This window comes from Haliaeetus albicilla, chromosome 13 (genome assembly GCF_947461875.1).
Source record: "Haliaeetus albicilla chromosome 13, bHalAlb1.1, whole genome shotgun sequence".
Classification (NCBI taxonomy): Eukaryota; Metazoa; Chordata; class Aves; order Accipitriformes; family Accipitridae; genus Haliaeetus; species Haliaeetus albicilla.
In genome coordinates, this window is record NC_091495.1 from 1,402,621 (window position 1) to 1,420,263 (window position 17,643).

General features: G+C 50.2%; 1 protein-coding gene across 1 annotated transcript; it reads right to left on the minus strand.

Annotated features, from left to right (window-relative positions):
* Positions 1 to 362: 362 nt before the first annotated feature.
* TTL (tubulin tyrosine ligase) lies at positions 363 to 17,625 on the minus strand. The gene is made up of 7 exons (XM_069799854.1): positions 17,296 to 17,625; positions 12,905 to 12,983; positions 10,931 to 11,163; positions 7,619 to 7,754; positions 7,255 to 7,524; positions 6,137 to 6,280; positions 363 to 4,250 (listed from the first exon to the last, which is right to left on the minus strand). The coding sequence occupies exons 1-7, from the start codon at positions 17,450 to 17,452 to the stop codon at positions 4,133 to 4,135; spliced, it is 1,137 nt and encodes a 378-aa protein (XP_069655955.1). The 5' UTR covers positions 17,453 to 17,625; the 3' UTR covers positions 363 to 4,132.
* Positions 17,626 to 17,643: the final 18 nt, after the last annotated feature.

A 17,643-nucleotide genomic window follows, 5' to 3' on the forward strand; every position in this document is an offset into this window, starting at 1 on the left:
TGCGGGCAGCGCGCCTGCGCACTGCCGCCGCTTCCTCGCCTCAGGGAGCAGCTCCCCACAGCCAGCCCCGGCCATGTCGTCGTTCCCCGCCCCCCCATCTCTGCCTCCTCACAGCCGCGTCCCACCCCTCACCCAGTGCCCCACAGCCACCCCCACCCGTGTCCCGTCGTGCACCCCCCTCATGCCACGCTGCCGTCTCGCATTTGTCACCCTGAGGTGAGGAAACCTCCACCGTGGGGCTGGCTCCTGGGGTCCCACATGGCAAGGGGAGGAGGGGGGCAAAGCTCACCACAGGCACCCCCCAGGCAGGTTTCCGAGGGGACCTGACACCCCGCTGCCCCAAGGAAACACCACACAGGCTGTGGGGTTTGCATGTTTTAATGATGGTTTAGGAGAGATGTGGATCGAGTCACCGGAGATCCAGGGGTTCAGGCGCCCACCGGCCCCACACGCGCATGCTGACGTGAGAGCGGCTGGGGACACGAACTGGAGCCCGGCACGCTGCCAGCTTGGCAGTGCCATATGTACCCCACCATCCTCTCAAAAACAGGTTTTTCTGAGGGTTGCCATAGCGGACGCTGGCAACGAGACATGATTATGAACCTACGTACGGCACAGCATTGCTCTCCTGGCGGAGAGCTGGACGTGGAGAACAAGAAATGCTGGGAGCAGGGACATGCAAGCAGTCCTCAAGGGTGCTGGTCACAGCAAGGCTGGGAAGCTGGGCCACCTGGATGAAGTGGCTTTTGAGCCTTTCTTAGACTTCTCCAGTGTTTTCCATGGGCTGTGGCTGGCCACCAGATTTCGGCAGGAGCACAGTAGCTGTTGCATGGTAATCACGACTAACCTGGTATGAGACAAGCCACGTGGAAGTTACCTGAAACACAGAGTCCAGTGAGACCAGACCCTGCTGGAAAACACAGCCAGAGCACCTGGGCCTGAAACCCTTCATGGCTGACATGAAGGGATACAACTGAGACTAGAGACGTTCTGCAATATGGTAGGTGTCCTCTGGAAAGCCAGCACCATCCTTTGTGAAAGCTCAGGAAAGAGACTAAGACCTTTTCTATTGACCTTTTAGCTGAAATAAGCTAGAAAACATTTATTGTTGTGTATTCCTAAAAAAAGAAACAAACAGAAGTCTCACAAGGGCTTGTGAGCATCACTTGCAAGGTGCACCCATGGCTGCAATGCTCAGGCCTCAGCCATGCATGCATCCTCTCCTCCACCTCACAGCTAATATTTTGGGCAAGACCTTAGGCACTGTGCTCTCCATCCTTTATCATTTACCTCCTGTGCTTCACCCTGGGAAGCATTTTGAGAGCAGGTGATAAATACATCTGATACTTGCTGTTTTCCTCCAGAGGCTGTTGCTTATTTCTGAAAAATTCAGCAAAGAAGCCAATGATTAAAGCATCCCTGAATCACTATCTGCCCCAAGCCCAGCTGAAAAGGCAGGGTATGAATAGCTGCATCACCTGTGGTCATGGCTCTACCATCAAGCTGAAGTCCCACTTTCAGCTGAGCACCAAAACCAGCTGCTGACGTGCCACAACACAATCCAGGCTGAAAAAGGGGGAAGAAAAGGCCTTTGAGTTAGGCAGAGACTCCTGAGTCACTGCTCCTCCCGGTGGTACCAGCTGCTCCAGTGGGGACCCCTGTTTTGCCTGCATCCAGGCAGCTTTCTTGCCCTTATCCCACTGCGTCGGCAGGAATCTCACGTTACTGTGCAGTAAGGGAGTGATTTGTTTTTTTAACTTCACTTTTGAGGGGAAAACAAGGATGAGTCTAGCACCCCAGAAAATGAGCATTTCTCATTTCATTATGATGGCGAAAATTTTCTCTTCTCGCTTCACACTCTGCTCTTGTCTGCCCTAGAGCTCACATGAGCTAATATGAAAGTGCCAATGGAGACATGGTGAACTTTGCAAGTTGAGTAATAACCGTTACAGCCTTTGTTTTACCTTGGAGCGTTACCACTACGCTTTACCTGGCCTGCAGTGAAATTTTGACACCTATGTGCTATTGTAAGGTTAAAAAACCCCAACAAGTCCTTCCCCCACACCCCTCTCCCAGCTTATCACCCACCACTCCCTGTCTCACGAACTGACGCGTTCACGGTCCCTCTTCCGAACACCCATGAGGCCCAAATCCAGACACCAGACCTGGCACTCGGGATCTCGCTGGAAGTGAAGCCATCCGCCAGCATTTGCAGTGCAGGAGAACAAAGCTGCAGCCCCATTTTCACACAGCTCCTGCCTCCTGTCACTTCTCCGCGTGCACCAGTGCACCCTGCATCCGCCACACACCTGCAGATGAGGATCTACATCGTGCTTCAGGTGTTGACAACTTTGGGATGTGCTCTCCTCTCTCTGTGATGCTTCTGTGGGGTTTTGATAAGCACTCTGTTCTCTCCTGGCCCTGGGTGAAATGGTGCCACTTGTGGATTCACAGCATGTTGCAATGAACGTCCATCCCATGACAGCATGATCAAAATGCATCACTCCAAGGAGGCCTGGGCACTTCAGTCCTGCCTACAGAAAGGTGCCAGGATGGTCTGCTGGCACAAAGACCTCTGAAATCTCCGTCACAAGCAGAGATGAGTATGCCAAAGCACTAGGACCTTCTGAGGGAGGCATAAATCCCACTGCTTGATTCACTTCCCGTTACACACAGGCAGCCAGAAGCTTGTAACCTCCACAATCTCTTCTTGTTTGTTTGTTTTGGGTAGCAGGAACCAGTTTACTTTGGTGCCAACCATCTCTCCCTGCCAGAGGCAGCAGAACACAGCCCTGAACATCCCCCACAAAGCCCGCTGCTGCTACAAGTGCCACTGTGCTCTGCAAAGAGCTCTGGCTTAGGAGGGATGTGCTGGGCTCACACTGAAAATTCAAATACACTTCACAGGGTGGGCAATATGCCAGGGATTTAGGTTATACTCAGAGTAGATGTTAGCTCTGAAATTCAGGGACCTCAAGAAATTTAACCTCCCCTGCCTGCCCCCCAAAACACCTGCCTTCCCAGCTGTGTGGCAAGCCTATATGCAAGGAATCTCTCTCCTGGTCTACAAAACCTCACCCACCTTCCCCCTAGCTGGGACTGAGCTGTGGACTGTGTTCAGGGCAGAAAACCACACTATTTGTCAAATGGAGGAGAATAAAATTGGCTGGATCAAATAGGATAAAAATAATTTGGGTTGAAAGGTTTCAGATTCAAGCCTCAAATGCATGAAGGTAAAAGCTGAGAGAAGAGCCTAAATTCACTGCAGTGTCTCAGAAGAAACTGAGGAGATCGGGTTTCTGCTATTTGAAACACTCTCAGCACAAAAGTGATGCTAGGAATCCTACAGCCTGCCGGTGAGTTTCTTTTAAACAGAATCCAACTGCATCAGACTGGGATGGACACTGATTCAAATCTCATTAGGAAAAGGGATAGCTATAAATAAACAAAATTGCCTTCCTTGCTTGGGTTAATTCACCGCCTGCAGTTCAGCACCCCCTTGCCAGCTGCTGCCTGGGTGTTCAGGCAACCAGCTTGGAAAATGACCTAAGGAAACTGAATTCTTGGTGTTCCTGGTTTTAGGCATCCTGCGATGCAAGAGAGCTTGCTCCTTTCTACGTAATAGAGCAGGAACAAAGGAAAGGAGTCACCTATTTGGAGCTGAGCTAAGGCACTAATGATGCAGTAGGTGAGGAAAGAAGAAACACAGCGGGAGGAGGACAACTTCCCAGCCACGATGTCCCGGAAGATCATCGTTCTCTTCGCTCAGTTCTCTTAAAAAACCCAATGTTATCTCTATAGAAAAGGAGAAGCCAATACAGTATTATAGTATCCCTGTTGGGGTTTCATTTTAAGGTTATGTTGTTGTTCTCCCAGAGAGATTTGTTTCAGATATCAAAGTCACACGAGCTGTTTCTAAAGTGGATTTTGGTGAATGCAGGCAGTTATCTGAGCAGCCCTGGCTCATCGCAGCTCTGTGTGGATGTCTGTTTTGTTGTTTTTCCCCATGATTTCCCAGAAAAGAAGCCTGTCTCTATCACTTTTTGGCATGATACTGAGATAAGCCACCGAACTGTGCTGACCCGATGGGTGCAGTCTCTCCTTGTGCACAGCAGAGGCATTCCTGTCATGATCACAGCTTGATAAAGATCGATGATGGCTGGCTCGTCTTCTGCCCTGTGTCATTGAGGGGGAAAACGCTAGAGATGGCTACATCCACAATTCCTTGGCAGAGCTCTGCATACAGCTTCCTGAGAGATGAAGAGAGGGAGAGAATCAGATGCCCAGGCAGGACAAACCAGCAGGCCCCCGACCAATTTTTACATAGACATGTATTTTCCCAGCAGGTTCTACAAGATCCTGTTCCCATTACAGGTAGCTCTGGTGTGGCAAACGGGAGGAGGGTGGCATCTCTTCTATCTCCTCCCCACCTACCCCAGCAACTGTCTTTTCCATTGAATTTCCCAATATTGATCTCTGCCAGACGGGACCACAAAACACATTATCTAAGTTTACTATCAGAACAGGCTCCTGAGCAGAGTCTCCACACCCTCAGGCTCCAGACTTGAGTCACCGCAAGATGCACAGGGGCAGACAACAGCTGAGCACCCCCTGTACAGGCTTTCCAACTCAGGGAGTTGTGATTATCACACCAGACCCGTTCATGTGGGGATGTGCCCCAGAGGGACTGCTCAGATGCATTCATGTTCGATGAAACGCTGCACTGGGGTGCAGCTGTGCACATCAGCTTGTGACCAGGCACAGAGACTTCACAAGACCATGTGGAATATGTTCCACCTTGGCACAGCTCATGCAGAGCAGGATTAGGTCGAAGAGAGACAAGGTGTCTGAGAAATGAGTTAACAAAAGCTTCACTTTCTGCTGAAGGAAATACACGTGTAACCTCCCTGAACATGCTGTCATCTGGGACATTTTTAGTACCAAAGCTGTCTTTACTAGGATTAACAATGTCTTTCACCCTCTGCCTTTGGGGCTACATGACAGTAAGACGCTTTTTCAGCGCCTGGGAATGTTACTGCTTTCAGCAGCCAATTTTTGTCTCTTAAATGGGAACTGTCTCTTAAATGGGCACCGATATGGGTGCTATAAATTAGAATAACCCTTAAAAGGAGAAGCCACAAATAGCCAAAACGTACCTCAGCTGCTTTCAATGGTTTCCAAGCACCCATAGAGGCACAAAGCAAACAGGGCATTGCTGCAACCCACATCCACCCAGCAACAGTCAAATTCTACCTGTACAGCAACACAAGGAGGTGCAAGGCAGTATTGCACCACGGTGCACATGTTGAACAGGGTATCCTGGACACAGAAGGCTCCCAAGCCCTAGCCCTGAAAAGGCTGCTGAACAGGCTGTCTGGTAGGTTTGACCTGTATTTTTTGTCTACTGTTAGTGATGATCTAATCTAATTTAATCTACATCTAATCTAATCAAATTCTAATGTAGTGATGTACAGCCTGTTCTGTTTTGCTGGGCTTCTATATGATACAGATGCCCATTTAGCAAAGACTTCTAGTCTCTCACAGTTGTCTCAATCACGTAATAACAACACCTCCCGCTGTGCCTATGCAGAGATGTTCATGGCCACAGCTGTTTGGCTGTCCCAGCCTCCCTGTGGCTGGTGGAGGCTTTGATCTAATGTCTGCAGCACCCACAGTGTACTCTCGGTACTTTACCTGCAAATTCAGTCACTCCCAGCTGCTGCCCTTAATGCTACTCATTTATCATGTGTTCAGGTAAAGACCAGTCATCAGTGGCTCCACAAGAGGGACCGAGAAACCACCTGACCCCCAAAGTGTTAATTCTGAAACACAACTTCAACCCAATAGTGTCAATAAAAATGACCCAAGTTATATTCAAACCCATCTGTCCAAAAACTGAGGGTAGTGCCCCATCTCACGTGGGAAAGAAGCTGAGGAATACCAACCACGGAGACAGGAGCAACAAACTTAAATCAACTGGCACTTAGAGCAGTGTCTGGTATGTGTTAGCTTGGAAAACTCCCCTGCCATTCACTTTCTTCCACCTTTTTCACTTGGAGCTGGGACACAGCCTTGTTTTGGGTGAGGCATGTGAATGGTGGCATTGCAAGGGTATTACAGAAACTTGATTACTCACTGGGCACATGCTGGGGCCCCATTGACTTCTATCAGCCAGACCTTCAGCTCCTCATCCACCATGAAGTCAAAGCCAAAGAGCTGGAAGCTCTGGTAGTGAAGATGCTTTGTGCTGATTACAGGCTCTATACACATAAGGCAGCTTCTGTGAAGGGAAAAACAGAAACACAAGGTTAAAAGCCCTGTGGACACACCTGTTGCACTGCAGCTTCTGAGGGCACATGAATAGCACAGTTAAGAGGACTGCCCTGGGACTGCCCAAAATTACATGCTATATCCAACACAAGTCACGGTAACAAGGTCTCTGCAAGTGAGATCCTGCAACCATCAAAACACACATGGGGACGCCCCTGAATTAACTCCCAAAGAGCTGGAGAGCAGCATCCACTCCCACTACTGGATTAGGCAAGTTAAAAAACATGATGTGCAATTAAGAGCCTGGAGCAGAAGGCAGAGCCACAAAGGGGTGCACCAGGTCCCCAAAGAACAGCCATTGAGAGCTCTCATTTGCCTCGGAGTCCCTTAAAGATCGTGTCACGTCCCTTTGGTGTAACTAACAGCAATAGGGTACTTGCAAAGTAAATTCCACCATGTAGGGTCACTTTGTCAGGACCTGGATTCTCTGTGGCGCCCTGATCTCCGAGATCTCTCTCCAGGCACTGCCTGCGCCCAGGAGGTAGCTGGCTCTGTGTGGCCTGAGTAAGACAACATATGCCAACAAGATGTGCTGCTGCCTGCTGATGGTGGGGGAAGCAGCGAGATCCTGCAGACTTGAGTCCACCTTCATTTCCCCTCTTACACCATATACCTTTTATAACTGCAACCTTTCCCAGCCCTGTCTTTTGGCCTACCAAGGTCTTCCCTTACCAAGTGATCTCACTCTATCCATCTCCAGCCACAGCTGGCAAAACACAAACACATTGACACATACCCTTAAGAGAACAGCACCTACGAAGGTCCCCTTTCATTGAGAAATGACATTGGGGTGTTTATAGCTTTATCTTAAATTTATGCAATTGAAACCCTTCCCTTGTCAGTCTGTCTGCTTCCCAGCTGTGTCCATATGCATTCCCTGTCACTGAAGCGTTAGGTTCCCCTATGCAACAGGCAGCTGGCTACCTTATTATGTGTTTGATTTGCAGTAAAATGCTATTCTCGAGCGTCGTGTTCAGGGCATCCATCAGATACTGGTTGAACTCCTCGAAGAACATTTCATTCCCTTCCTCATACCGCCCATAGTTTTTGGAATATTCCTTCTGAATGCAGTGATTGGTCAAGTGGCAGGTTTTGTCCTGGAAATTAGCACTGTTATATGGTTCGGAAGAGGTCCGCAGGACACCCTCTCTGTAGAGGTAGATATTATATTGATGATCCACGAGAACCCAGCTCCTGGGGGGTGAGAGAACAAACTCTAGTCTCAGTGACTTAAAAAGAAACAGCATGAAAATGAAACCCAGTATTATTAAAAAAGCAGAAAAGTTACCTGATGTCAAACTTGCGATGCCCTGGCTCTAAAAGCAAAGGTTTCTCCAGGTATTTCTGAATCACGTGCACTTGTCCCTGCTCATCGATGAAGTCCAGGAGCTCTGCAGCCTCTGAAGAAATCAGGATGCCTTCCCCTGGCACAGAAAGACAAAGACAAAATTAGGTAGAGGATCCTCCTACCTTTGCTGGAGCTCTTTCAGGGCCCAAGTGGACCATGGCTCAAGTGGACCATGGCTCATTTGCCCAAAAAGCCATGCAACATGCAAGAACCCATGGCTGGTCGGTGCCCAAGCGATGTCATGTTTGCTCAGTGTCAGGCAGTGGACCTGCAGAGGGATCTCCCTGTTACCACACCATGGGGCATCTAGCTCCCCAGTAATCGGAGCTAACGCAAATGGAAACCAAGGGTACCCAAGATGGCATGGCCTGCCTGGGGCTTGTCTGCAGTGGGGTGGCTATTTAGGTGCAAGGGCATGCACAACAGACAGGGACCTTGTCAAGCAGTGAGGCAGCTGCTTGGATTGGGGGATATTGTTTCCTTTTCCAGCATTTTTTTCCAGCTGGGCTTGACGGGGAGGTGGGGCACGTGTTCAGCACTTGTCAAATTTTGTTTCGTTTTCCCCTGTTTTTCAGCAGCTTGGAGAACAGGGGTTTTGGCAGTTTGTTTGTGAGATTTTTCTTAATTTTTTTTTTTATTTGGAGAGGGAGGTTTGTGGTTTATTATCCCAGACTCAGACTTTCTCCCCCTGCCTGGCTTCTCTGGCTGCCAGAGGCAGTCACACATGCACACTTGCTCTGTGTTGCCTTGCTCACCAAGTTCATTTAAGTTACTATTAAAATCATTGCTGAATTAGGAAAAGAACTATTTCAAAACGTTCACCCCTGTAGTCAGTGCTTTCCCCTGCTGTGGAAGCTCTTCATTAAAGAAGTTAGATGTGCCGTTTAAATACTGCCACATTTTGGCTGAAGCTGTCACTGTTAATTTCTTGCAAGAGTCCAGATACGAAACCACTGTTGCAGAGCAATGAAGAGAGAATATATCCCTTCTGGGATTTGATAAAGCGATGGCACGGTGCCACATGAGGGATAAACCAGCTCAGCTAGAATTATCTAACACTTCTCTGGCACTATGTCCAGACTTCAGGCATTTAGTTAACTTTTTGGACTAAAGCTGATGACTTCAGTCTTAATTTTGTGCTGGGTGTTTTGGAGGAAATACTGAGTGAAAAGAAACAAACAACTCTTCAAGGGGGGCATTGGAGGGAGAACACAGGTTTGGAGCACAGGCAGGGTTTGACAGGATCATCCCATGGAAAACGCTCCTAGCTGTGACTTCTGAAGGTCACTGTTGACACAGCCCTGCAGGTACTTTCACTGCTCCATGCTTTGTATACCTGTGAGTCACAGCTTCCCAGCCCTGCTGACCCCCTACCCATCTTAGCATCCTCCACAGAAAGGAAGTCCTTTCATCAAAGTGTCTTTCTCACCCATGTTTTATGCAGGGGGCAAGATTTTTAGTCCCCTGATCACAGCAGAGCCAGGCAGAAGCTTGCATTGGTACAACCACAGGCTGTGCACTGGGGGAAGGAGGGAAACAACATCTCTGTAAGCCACAAAAGCCCCCACAGTGGGAAAATCAGCAGGCACCTGTTCTGCACTGGACAGACGGTGAATCAAGGGGGAGGTTAGCTTAACTGCACCTAGTCAGCAACCCAGTGAGGCAGGAAAAGCAGCTTATGTGGGGCAGCTGTCCCTTCTCTCAAAGAAAACATCAAAACTGCTAGCCACAGTTGAAAAATCTCTCAACTTTTAAGTCAGGACATCCTAAACCTTTAATTTTCCTTTTACTGATGGACAACCAAGCTTCCACTAGACCTGTCCCGAGTCAGGGGCTGTGCCTGAGCTGGATCTGCCTTGGCAGTTAACATCGACTGAAGCTTTCTTCTTCATCAGAAGTAATCCCCAGACATTTAAAACTTCCCTCTAGAAGATTAAATGAGGCTCTGCTTTCCACTTTAATTCCCAGCTTGAGTTCTACAGCACACTGATGAATATGAAAGGTTACTCTGCTTTAATGCAGAAAAGATGGGATCACACTTGAATAAAGTATGTGGAGAGTTTAAACCTCCCCACCCTGCAGTGAACCACAGCAATGGCCTTTTCAACTGCCCAGATTAATTCTTTGCCAGACAGTTATACCACACTGAAACACATTCCCTCACTGCCGTAATGAAAGGACTCATCTCCCCTTCATCCCCGATGAAAATAAGTGTACTCTTCTGATGCTTCTTGGTAACGCAGCCAAGAGAGCAGAGCAGTGAAGGAAGCCAGCATGAAGGACAGTTTTAGCATGCAGCCACTTCTGGCTTTCACATTCTCTGGTGATTTTTGAAAGATTGCATCAAAAGTGACTCTGTAAATACGAGTAATACATGTGAGCTTGTTCCTTTTGAAAAGACCAGCTCCTGCCTCGAGCTGGGCTCTGCACACATGGCAAGGCAAGTTTTCATAAAGCCATTCTGATAATGTGCCTGTGATACTGCCAAAACTGGCAAACAGCACATAGTTACCAAAGCATTACATCTATAGATATGTCCAGCTATCTCATCTAATAGCTCATTATTTCTGTAGAGCAAATGATGCAATGACCCTGGAACAAGAAAGGACACATTATCACTTAGGTATCTATCGCCTTATTCAAATTAAAGGGTCATACAGACACTGCATTGTTTGTCTTTGCTCTGGTGCCTTCCGCTGAGGCTTGGGTGTAATTTCGATGCACTGAGCTTGTGCATACTCAGCCAGTCTCTCAGTGTGACCATGGGTAGGCCCAGGCATTTGGGTTTGGTTCAAAGACAAGCAGCGGTATTTCTGCCCAGGTGAAACCAGGCTTAGCTGCAGCATGGAGAGCTGGGCTCCTTGCCCTTGAAGGCTGCTGTCCTGCCTGCTGCCCTCCTTCCCATACCCTGTTCTGCTCCCTGTTATCTCCTGCTCTCCACACTCCCCTTGCCTGCTGGTCCCTGCTGCTGTCTCCCTGCAGCAAACTTTCCCGTATTTTGAGGCGCACATGTAGAAAAGTCAAGGTCATTTCACTGCCATCCATGTCCTAGGTAGCATGTGCATGTTACAATGCCCCATGCTACCAAGCAAAGGACAGCCCTATGCTGGCTTAACCAGCATGAAGTTGGTAGGTGAAACCCTTCATAGACAGGCTAGATATCAGCTGGGCTCAGCCAAACCCCAGGACTCTACCGATCAAGTTAAGAGTAAGGAATAACGAGAAGGTGGCCTGTTTTGCTGGAGAATGAACCTTTGGCACCAGCTGAGGACTTGGCGATCCACACATTGCCTTCTTTGCCTTCCCGCCGCCTGTTGTAAGCTGCCAAGAAGACTTCCCGCTCATCTGTCCTTGTGTTGTTTATGAGATGGCGAATTCCATTCTGTGCTGGAGCCACGGGGGTCTTCAAGTTTGTTGGGTAAATCACATATGACTCGGGGAACCACGTGCAGGACTCCGATAGTTCAGGGCTTGTCTTGATTAGCCTGGGTGAAGAGAGACAGGCTGTTAATCTCCAGAGTGTCCCCACCTGCATGGACATCATTTAATAAATAAAAATCATCATTAACTGGGCTCTTTTGCTTGGTGATGAATAGCTTACAGATAAGTCTGCACCAAATTATTGTATCTTCCTTAGACCCTTGAAATTAGGGTTTTCCTAAAGTTATCATGGCAACCCTAACCTGCAGACAAGCACTGCTCTTTGAACCAGACCTGCACGCTTTCACTAAACGTTTTGTAGATACTATGGAAATTGTGAAACAATCAGTAGAAAAGTTTCCATGTAACTAGAGCTTGTGGTACATTCCCTGCATCATCTTTGCACAAGGGAACTGAGGAGGTGTGTTTGCCAACATGGAATGGGGCAGGAAGGATGCTGTGATCACACCAGGCAAAAAGGAAGCCAAAGCAGTAATGTTTTCTGTGCTGGTGCTTAGCTCTTGATCCCATCCTCACTGAGATCTGATCAGGTGTTCCAGTTGTGGATGAAGACCACTGGGAACCCACTGAAAGCAAGGACACAGCTACATGTTTCATGTCCCAAGGTGTCTGGGATCCCCCTTGCATCATGCAGTCTCTGATCACTCTGGCACACCTCTCCTACCAGTCCTGTCTAGAGATGCCTGCAAACTCCTGTTAGCAGAGCCCGGGCCTGTTTTCTTTCAGTCAAGGGAGCTGTCTGCCTCTCTGAATGCTCACTCTGTGCTTTGCTTAAGGCCGAAAGCAGAGCTCATGACTTGCTGACTCTCTCTGTGCATTTGTGCCTCTCTGTTGAAATGGCAGTCAGTCAGTGACAGCCTGGGAGCCCTGAGGAATGTCATTTGTGGTCCCTCACGTTCATAAGTAGCTTGATGCATGGGTGACCCCACAGTTAGAAAGGTCAGCTAAGCTTCAGAAGAGAAAAACAGGTGTGCAAGCACTGTCAGCATTGCCTCTAGACCATGGGCCGCAGAGAAAGCCAGCTGGGGAGTGCTGTGAGTGCTTGTTTAAAAAAACTCTGCTAGCTCCTAACAAAAACCATCACCACTGTAAAGAAAGCAATTGGGACAAGGTTCTTCGCAGGGGAAGGAGAGGCCTCGGATCAGCACACACAGTCTCCAGGACTGCATCAGCAATAGGCAGTACAGACACTAACGTGGAATCAAATGTTTGAAGGAGACCAAGAGCCCTGACATGAAGATGCCCTAATGGCCACAGAGTTTGCACAGGGACAAGTGTTATCTGCAATGAAAGCTCATCCACATTTCCCCAGGAGACCCCAGCACGGCTAGTCATGCAGAAATAACTCCCAGAGCTCTTCCTGGAGATGTCTCCAAGCATTTGTTTGACCAACAAATCTGATTAGCTAAAGGCATGTTAGTGTCTCATCCTGTATGAAACAGGGAATAAAAGGAGTAGGTTTTAATTAAATGTCTACAATGAAAAAGAACAGATATGCTTGTGGGGGTTTTTTTTTATTTGGTTCTAATCTGATGCAATACACTCTATGGTTTCAAGCAGCTGTAATTCAGTGGAAACGGCGTTTCCCCTCAAGTTACAAAGAGGTCTTTGTGCACACAGATAGAGATAGTCTAGAGACTAGCATGGGAGTCTGAAGACAGCACATGCTAGGACACTCCCAGGACAGCTGTTCTGGGAAATACCCTCCAAACAGGTTCAACACTCAACAACAGTTAGAAGAAAAATTTCTGTCAATCCCATGTAACATTTCAGTGAATTTCTTACTTCACCAGAGATGCTTTGCGGCACAGCTTGTCTGCTCCCCTGTAGTAATTCACCAGCTGCACAAGTCCGGGTTCATGGCCTAAGAAGGGGAAACAAAGAGGTCAGACAAACTTCTCAATTAATGAAGGAAAAACATCTGCTTGGTGCAAAGGACCTGTGCAGCAGGGAAGAAAAAGGAGGCTGTTTCCTTGCCCTGTATCACAGAAACAGGCTTTAAGCTGGTACTGGCTCCTGTGGCTTCTATCTTTTAGTTATGAAAAACCATGCATTTACCCAAGTCTGGTTTGAATCTGACACTTCCATTTTCCAAGGGAAAAATATCATTTCCTAATTCACACTGGGAGCTGGCAGCACCACCCAAAAACACTCTCCCATTTGCTGGCGGCAGTTTTTAAAAGCCAAGATTTCAGCTACTTTGAAATGCAGTAGGAAGATGCAGGGAAGCACATCATGATACAAAGATCACAGTTTAGGCAAGGGCCTTGTTTCTTTGTCACATACAGCAGGATTCCCTGTCGGACCTGATAATCACAAAACACTGGGAAACGTTAAAAGATTTGGAGCCTTGCTTCCCTCTGGCAGTTTGCAGCAAGCCCCTTTGGATAGCTGGGTTGGGAAGGGACCTCTGGGGGTCTCTGCTCCAATCTCTTGTTTGGTCAAAGTCTGAGTAGAGCTCTAAGGATGAAGATCCTACTGCTTCTACAGGTCCTTGTCCCAGTGCTTGACTGCCATCCTGCCTCCCCCGACAATCCCCTGCTGGAGTTGGTCCAGGGTGTCTATGCCTTTCTTGTACTGTAAAGTCCCAAACTGGTCCCAGTATCCAGTTGTGGCCTCACAAGTACCAGAGCGCCAAATAGATGGGTACCTCGTTACCAATACCAGACTTTGCACCACAGCCTGCCTTCCTTCACCTTCTCACAAGACACAAACGCTTGCACTCAGCTGGAAGCTCTCTGGGTGGACAGGATAGCAGCAGTTGTCTGAAGGGTAACGCAAATCTGGGCAACGCCACACAGCCTCTCCCACACAACCAGTGCAGCCGAACACAGATGTGCAAGAGGCGAGTGATGCCTGAAGCAATACCTGGGTCACTGGTGACAACAGCTGACAAGAGCATCAACAGGGAAACCATGATGAAAAACTGCTCTGGTTTGATATAACCTAGGAACAGGGGGATTCCCCCAAGCATGGCAGTTACTTCCACCTTCACCTTCTCTTTTCAAAACAATGCTCATGGGAGTGATTTGGACACTGAAAAAGGATTCAGAGTTTTAGCTGTCCTCCTTGGTGTTTGCCTGGGAAAAAAGGCCTGGAGCAAACATTACCTTAAAGACCAAGCAGCTGCAAGATCACAGAGAGTGAATATCTATTTCAACAGAGAATGAATATCTATTTCAACCCCAAAGTCACGGCCCTGACCTGGGTCACTATTTTATTCACAAATCTTTAAATACGAAACAGCTGAAAACCATCTTCCAGAAAAGATCTGTAACTCCAGACACTTCAACATGTAGCCAGCACTGTCAGGCACTAATTTACTGAAAGAAATTAGTAAAAAACTAAAAAATTTCCTTCTGTTTCCAGTTTATCGATTTTGCTTGGTTCCTGGAGGAATCGAGGTCCAGAAGGAGATCCCACTAGTGATGGAGAAATGGGGCTGGTGAAAGGAGGACGATGGAAATGGCCGAAACCTGCTTTGAAGTCACTGCTGTTGGGTAAGCGACCTGCTGGGAGGCACATTCTCATTGGTTCCCTGAGCATCTCCACAGAGCAGTGGGCTGCAATGTGGAGTCTGGTGGTCAGCAAGGAGGGAGCACAAGGCAGGAAGGGGAACTGGTTCTCAGGCACATTGTGAGGTCTGCACCATGCATTTAGCAGGGTTAAAAAGCTGCCATAGCACTGAGCAAACTGGCTGGCAGGGCGTAGTCCAGCATCCTCTGCACCACAAGGCCTCTGCAGCCTCCTCCTCCTCCTCCTCCTTTCCCTCCCCTTAGCACAAACTGCTTTTGCATTAGATACAGACTTAGATGCAGACACTCACAGCTTAAGGGCATGATGCCCCAAGAATTAGGGTATCAGCGAGAGCAACAGAAGTCCCTGCAGCTGGACAGAGGCAGCGGTGCATGCGGAGAGTCCCCACTTCTACCCATCTCCCACATCAAATGATCTAGCTTAGCCTCCAAGTAATGCAAATCCCCACAGTCCCCCGAATTAATGCCTGTTTCCACTGAGTAGAGCCTTTAGGAAAACCAAACCAAGCCAGATTTGATGCAACAGTTGCTCAGGAGGACAGCTTTAGGAAGATGTACCAGAGAAAATACAGCTTTTTGGAAGATGTACCAAAATAACCATGTTATTTTTGGTCTGAATCTACTGATTTCAGGCAGCCAGCTCCTGCTGTAAGGAGGATGGGTTAACGAAGCCAGTGCCAAAGCATGGTCCCTCTCCACGGGTTATAGATGTGTCTTGGCTGTGAGAAATGGTTTGAATTTTTGAGCATCCCATGGCAACACATGCTGAAGGGCTCGCTGAAGCCCTTCTATCACCCAGGGCTCTTTTTGAGGATGGAAGGGGTTAGTAAGAGATGGCCATGAGCCCACCATAGCTGGACATGCTGTGCAGACTGCTCACATCAAAGAACTGTACTCGTTCTGCAATGAAGCCCGATGCTCGCAGGCCTTGCCTGCTGGCCACATTAAAGCACAGGTCTGCTTGCTGTGCCCAGCTACAGAGTGCGTGAGCATCCTCACTGCTTAAGCCTCTCCCAGTGTTTCCCTGCCTGCTGCAGACACCCTGATGCCAGGAGGTGACCAGATGGCATCACCGTGTGACAGGGACTTTCCACTCACAAACACATGTGGAGACAAGGGAAGAAGTGCTGGAGCTGGTGACTTGCAAATCTGAAAGAGCAGTCAGTGCTGAGTCTCAACTGCAAGAAAGGGGCTGCAAAAGCCATCCTGCCCCAGAGCTGCTGGGGTGAAGGGACTGCTCCTGTTTCGATGTTTCTGCAGCCAGCAGCAGTGCTGCAAAATCACCCCAGGAAGGAAGAAACCAGGGCCAAGGGCAGGGAGGGAGGCCAGGAGGGTCCTGCCAGCCATCAGATGCAGACACAGGGGACCGCAGGAGGGAAACACACTGCTCTGCTGGGGTTTGCCATGTCCTCATCCCAAATCTGCTCTCACAGGCCTGATGACAGGAGCCAGCACCATGCACGGAGACCTGCCAGCCTTGCGGCTCCTGCCGGTTTGCCTCCAGCCGTGGGCAATGACAGTGCATCTCTGCTCCCCGCTGTGCCCTGCAACGCTGCCAGCCCCTGGCTTGGCTCTCCCTGCTCGTGGACAGTGCATGGCACTCTCCCTCTCTGCTCTTGGGCTTTTCCCCATCTGGAAGGGTGGAGGGCTGGGGTGGCTGTGCCGACAGCCCTGCCTGCTACGGGAGAGGCAGCGTGCATGGCAGGCAGGGAGGGGACAAGACTGCACAGGGAAGGTCCCAGGATCCCGCGTGTCGGCAGTGTGACAGAGAGGGTGAGACAGCAGGGGAAAAGGTGTGGGGGGGTGTGGCCCTACACACACACAGAGCCTCTGAAATAACCCCCCCCTGCTCCAAGCTGGCACTAGAAACACCATCATTCCCACAAAGCACCTGCAGAGGCACATCCCCACCAGCCTCAGCTCCAAGGCAAAGGTTTGAGCGTGCCTGGCTCACACCAGTTCCCCCACCTGTCCCAAACCGTACAAACACCCCCATAAACATATTAAGCTCAGCACTGCAACGTCCCTGCCCTGCGCCAGGCCGGGGCTGCCACCGGCACCACCGCGCTGGGTGACTGAAGCCCCCTGCGACGGTGACAACGGCCCCAAGCGCGTTACTGCGGGACAAGGCCAGGAGGTGGGGGCTGCACCTGGGGGTGGCTGGGACCCTGAGGGTCTGCGACATGTGAGAAGTGGGGGGGGATCCTCGGGTGCCCTCCACTCCACCCTGCTGCTGCACCACACCGCAGCCCCCAAGCTGGCCTGGGTGGTTTTTGGGTTTTTTTTGGGGGGGGGGGGGGGGGGGGGCACCAGTAAAACCACCCCCCGGGGACTACTGGAGGGGGAATCCTTTGAGCTGGTGGCAGCGGTGCTGGCCCCCGGGGCCGGTTTCTGCAGAGAATCGGGGGGGCGGGGGGAGGAAAGCGGTTGCACGGAGACCCCCCCTCCCCGCCCCCGGTCCCCACCTTTTGTTCCCGGCGACGCAGGCGAGAGCGGCCACCGCGTCCCTGTGACAAGGAGCCCAGCAAACCCTCGGCTGTCGCTGGCAGCGGGGTGACCGGGACCGGGAGGGCCCTGCTGCCGGCGGGGGGGTGGGTTACCGGGGTGGGAGCGTGTGTGTGTGGGGGGGGTTACCCTTACCCAGCCTGCCGAAGGGGAGCCGGTTCCTCTCTCCCAGCATCAGGTTGAAGCGAGGGTTGTCTCTCCGGAGCCGCCGCCACTGCCCGCTGGCCAGCAGCAGCCGGCTCACCTCAGCGTACACGCTGCTACCTTCGTCCCGCACCACGAAGGTGTACATGGCGGCGGGGGAGGAAGACGGGACACACACCCTACCCTACCCCCGGCGGTCCGAGGGACACCCCAAACCCATGAGCCCCCGCCACAGCCCAGGCAGGGCCTTACGCGGCCGCCGCCTCCCGCTCCGGCTCCTCATGGCCGAGAGCCGCCGCCGGCAGCCGGAGAGAGAAGGGCTGACCCGGAAGCAGAACC

Coding starts and splice junctions, on each gene's coding strand:
- TTL (XM_069799854.1), bottom strand. CDS start 17,452: ATGTACACCTTCGTGGTGCGGGACGAAGGTAGCAGCGTGTACGCTGAG. Junction 12,984..17,295: donor GCTCCCCTTCGGCAGGCTGG/GTAAGGGTAACC, acceptor TCCCCTTCTTAG/GCCATGAACCCGGACTTGTG. Junction 7,755..10,930: donor GTCCTCAGCTGGTGCCAAAG/GTTCATTCTCCA, acceptor TTTCTGTGCCAG/GGGAAGGCATCCTGATTTCT.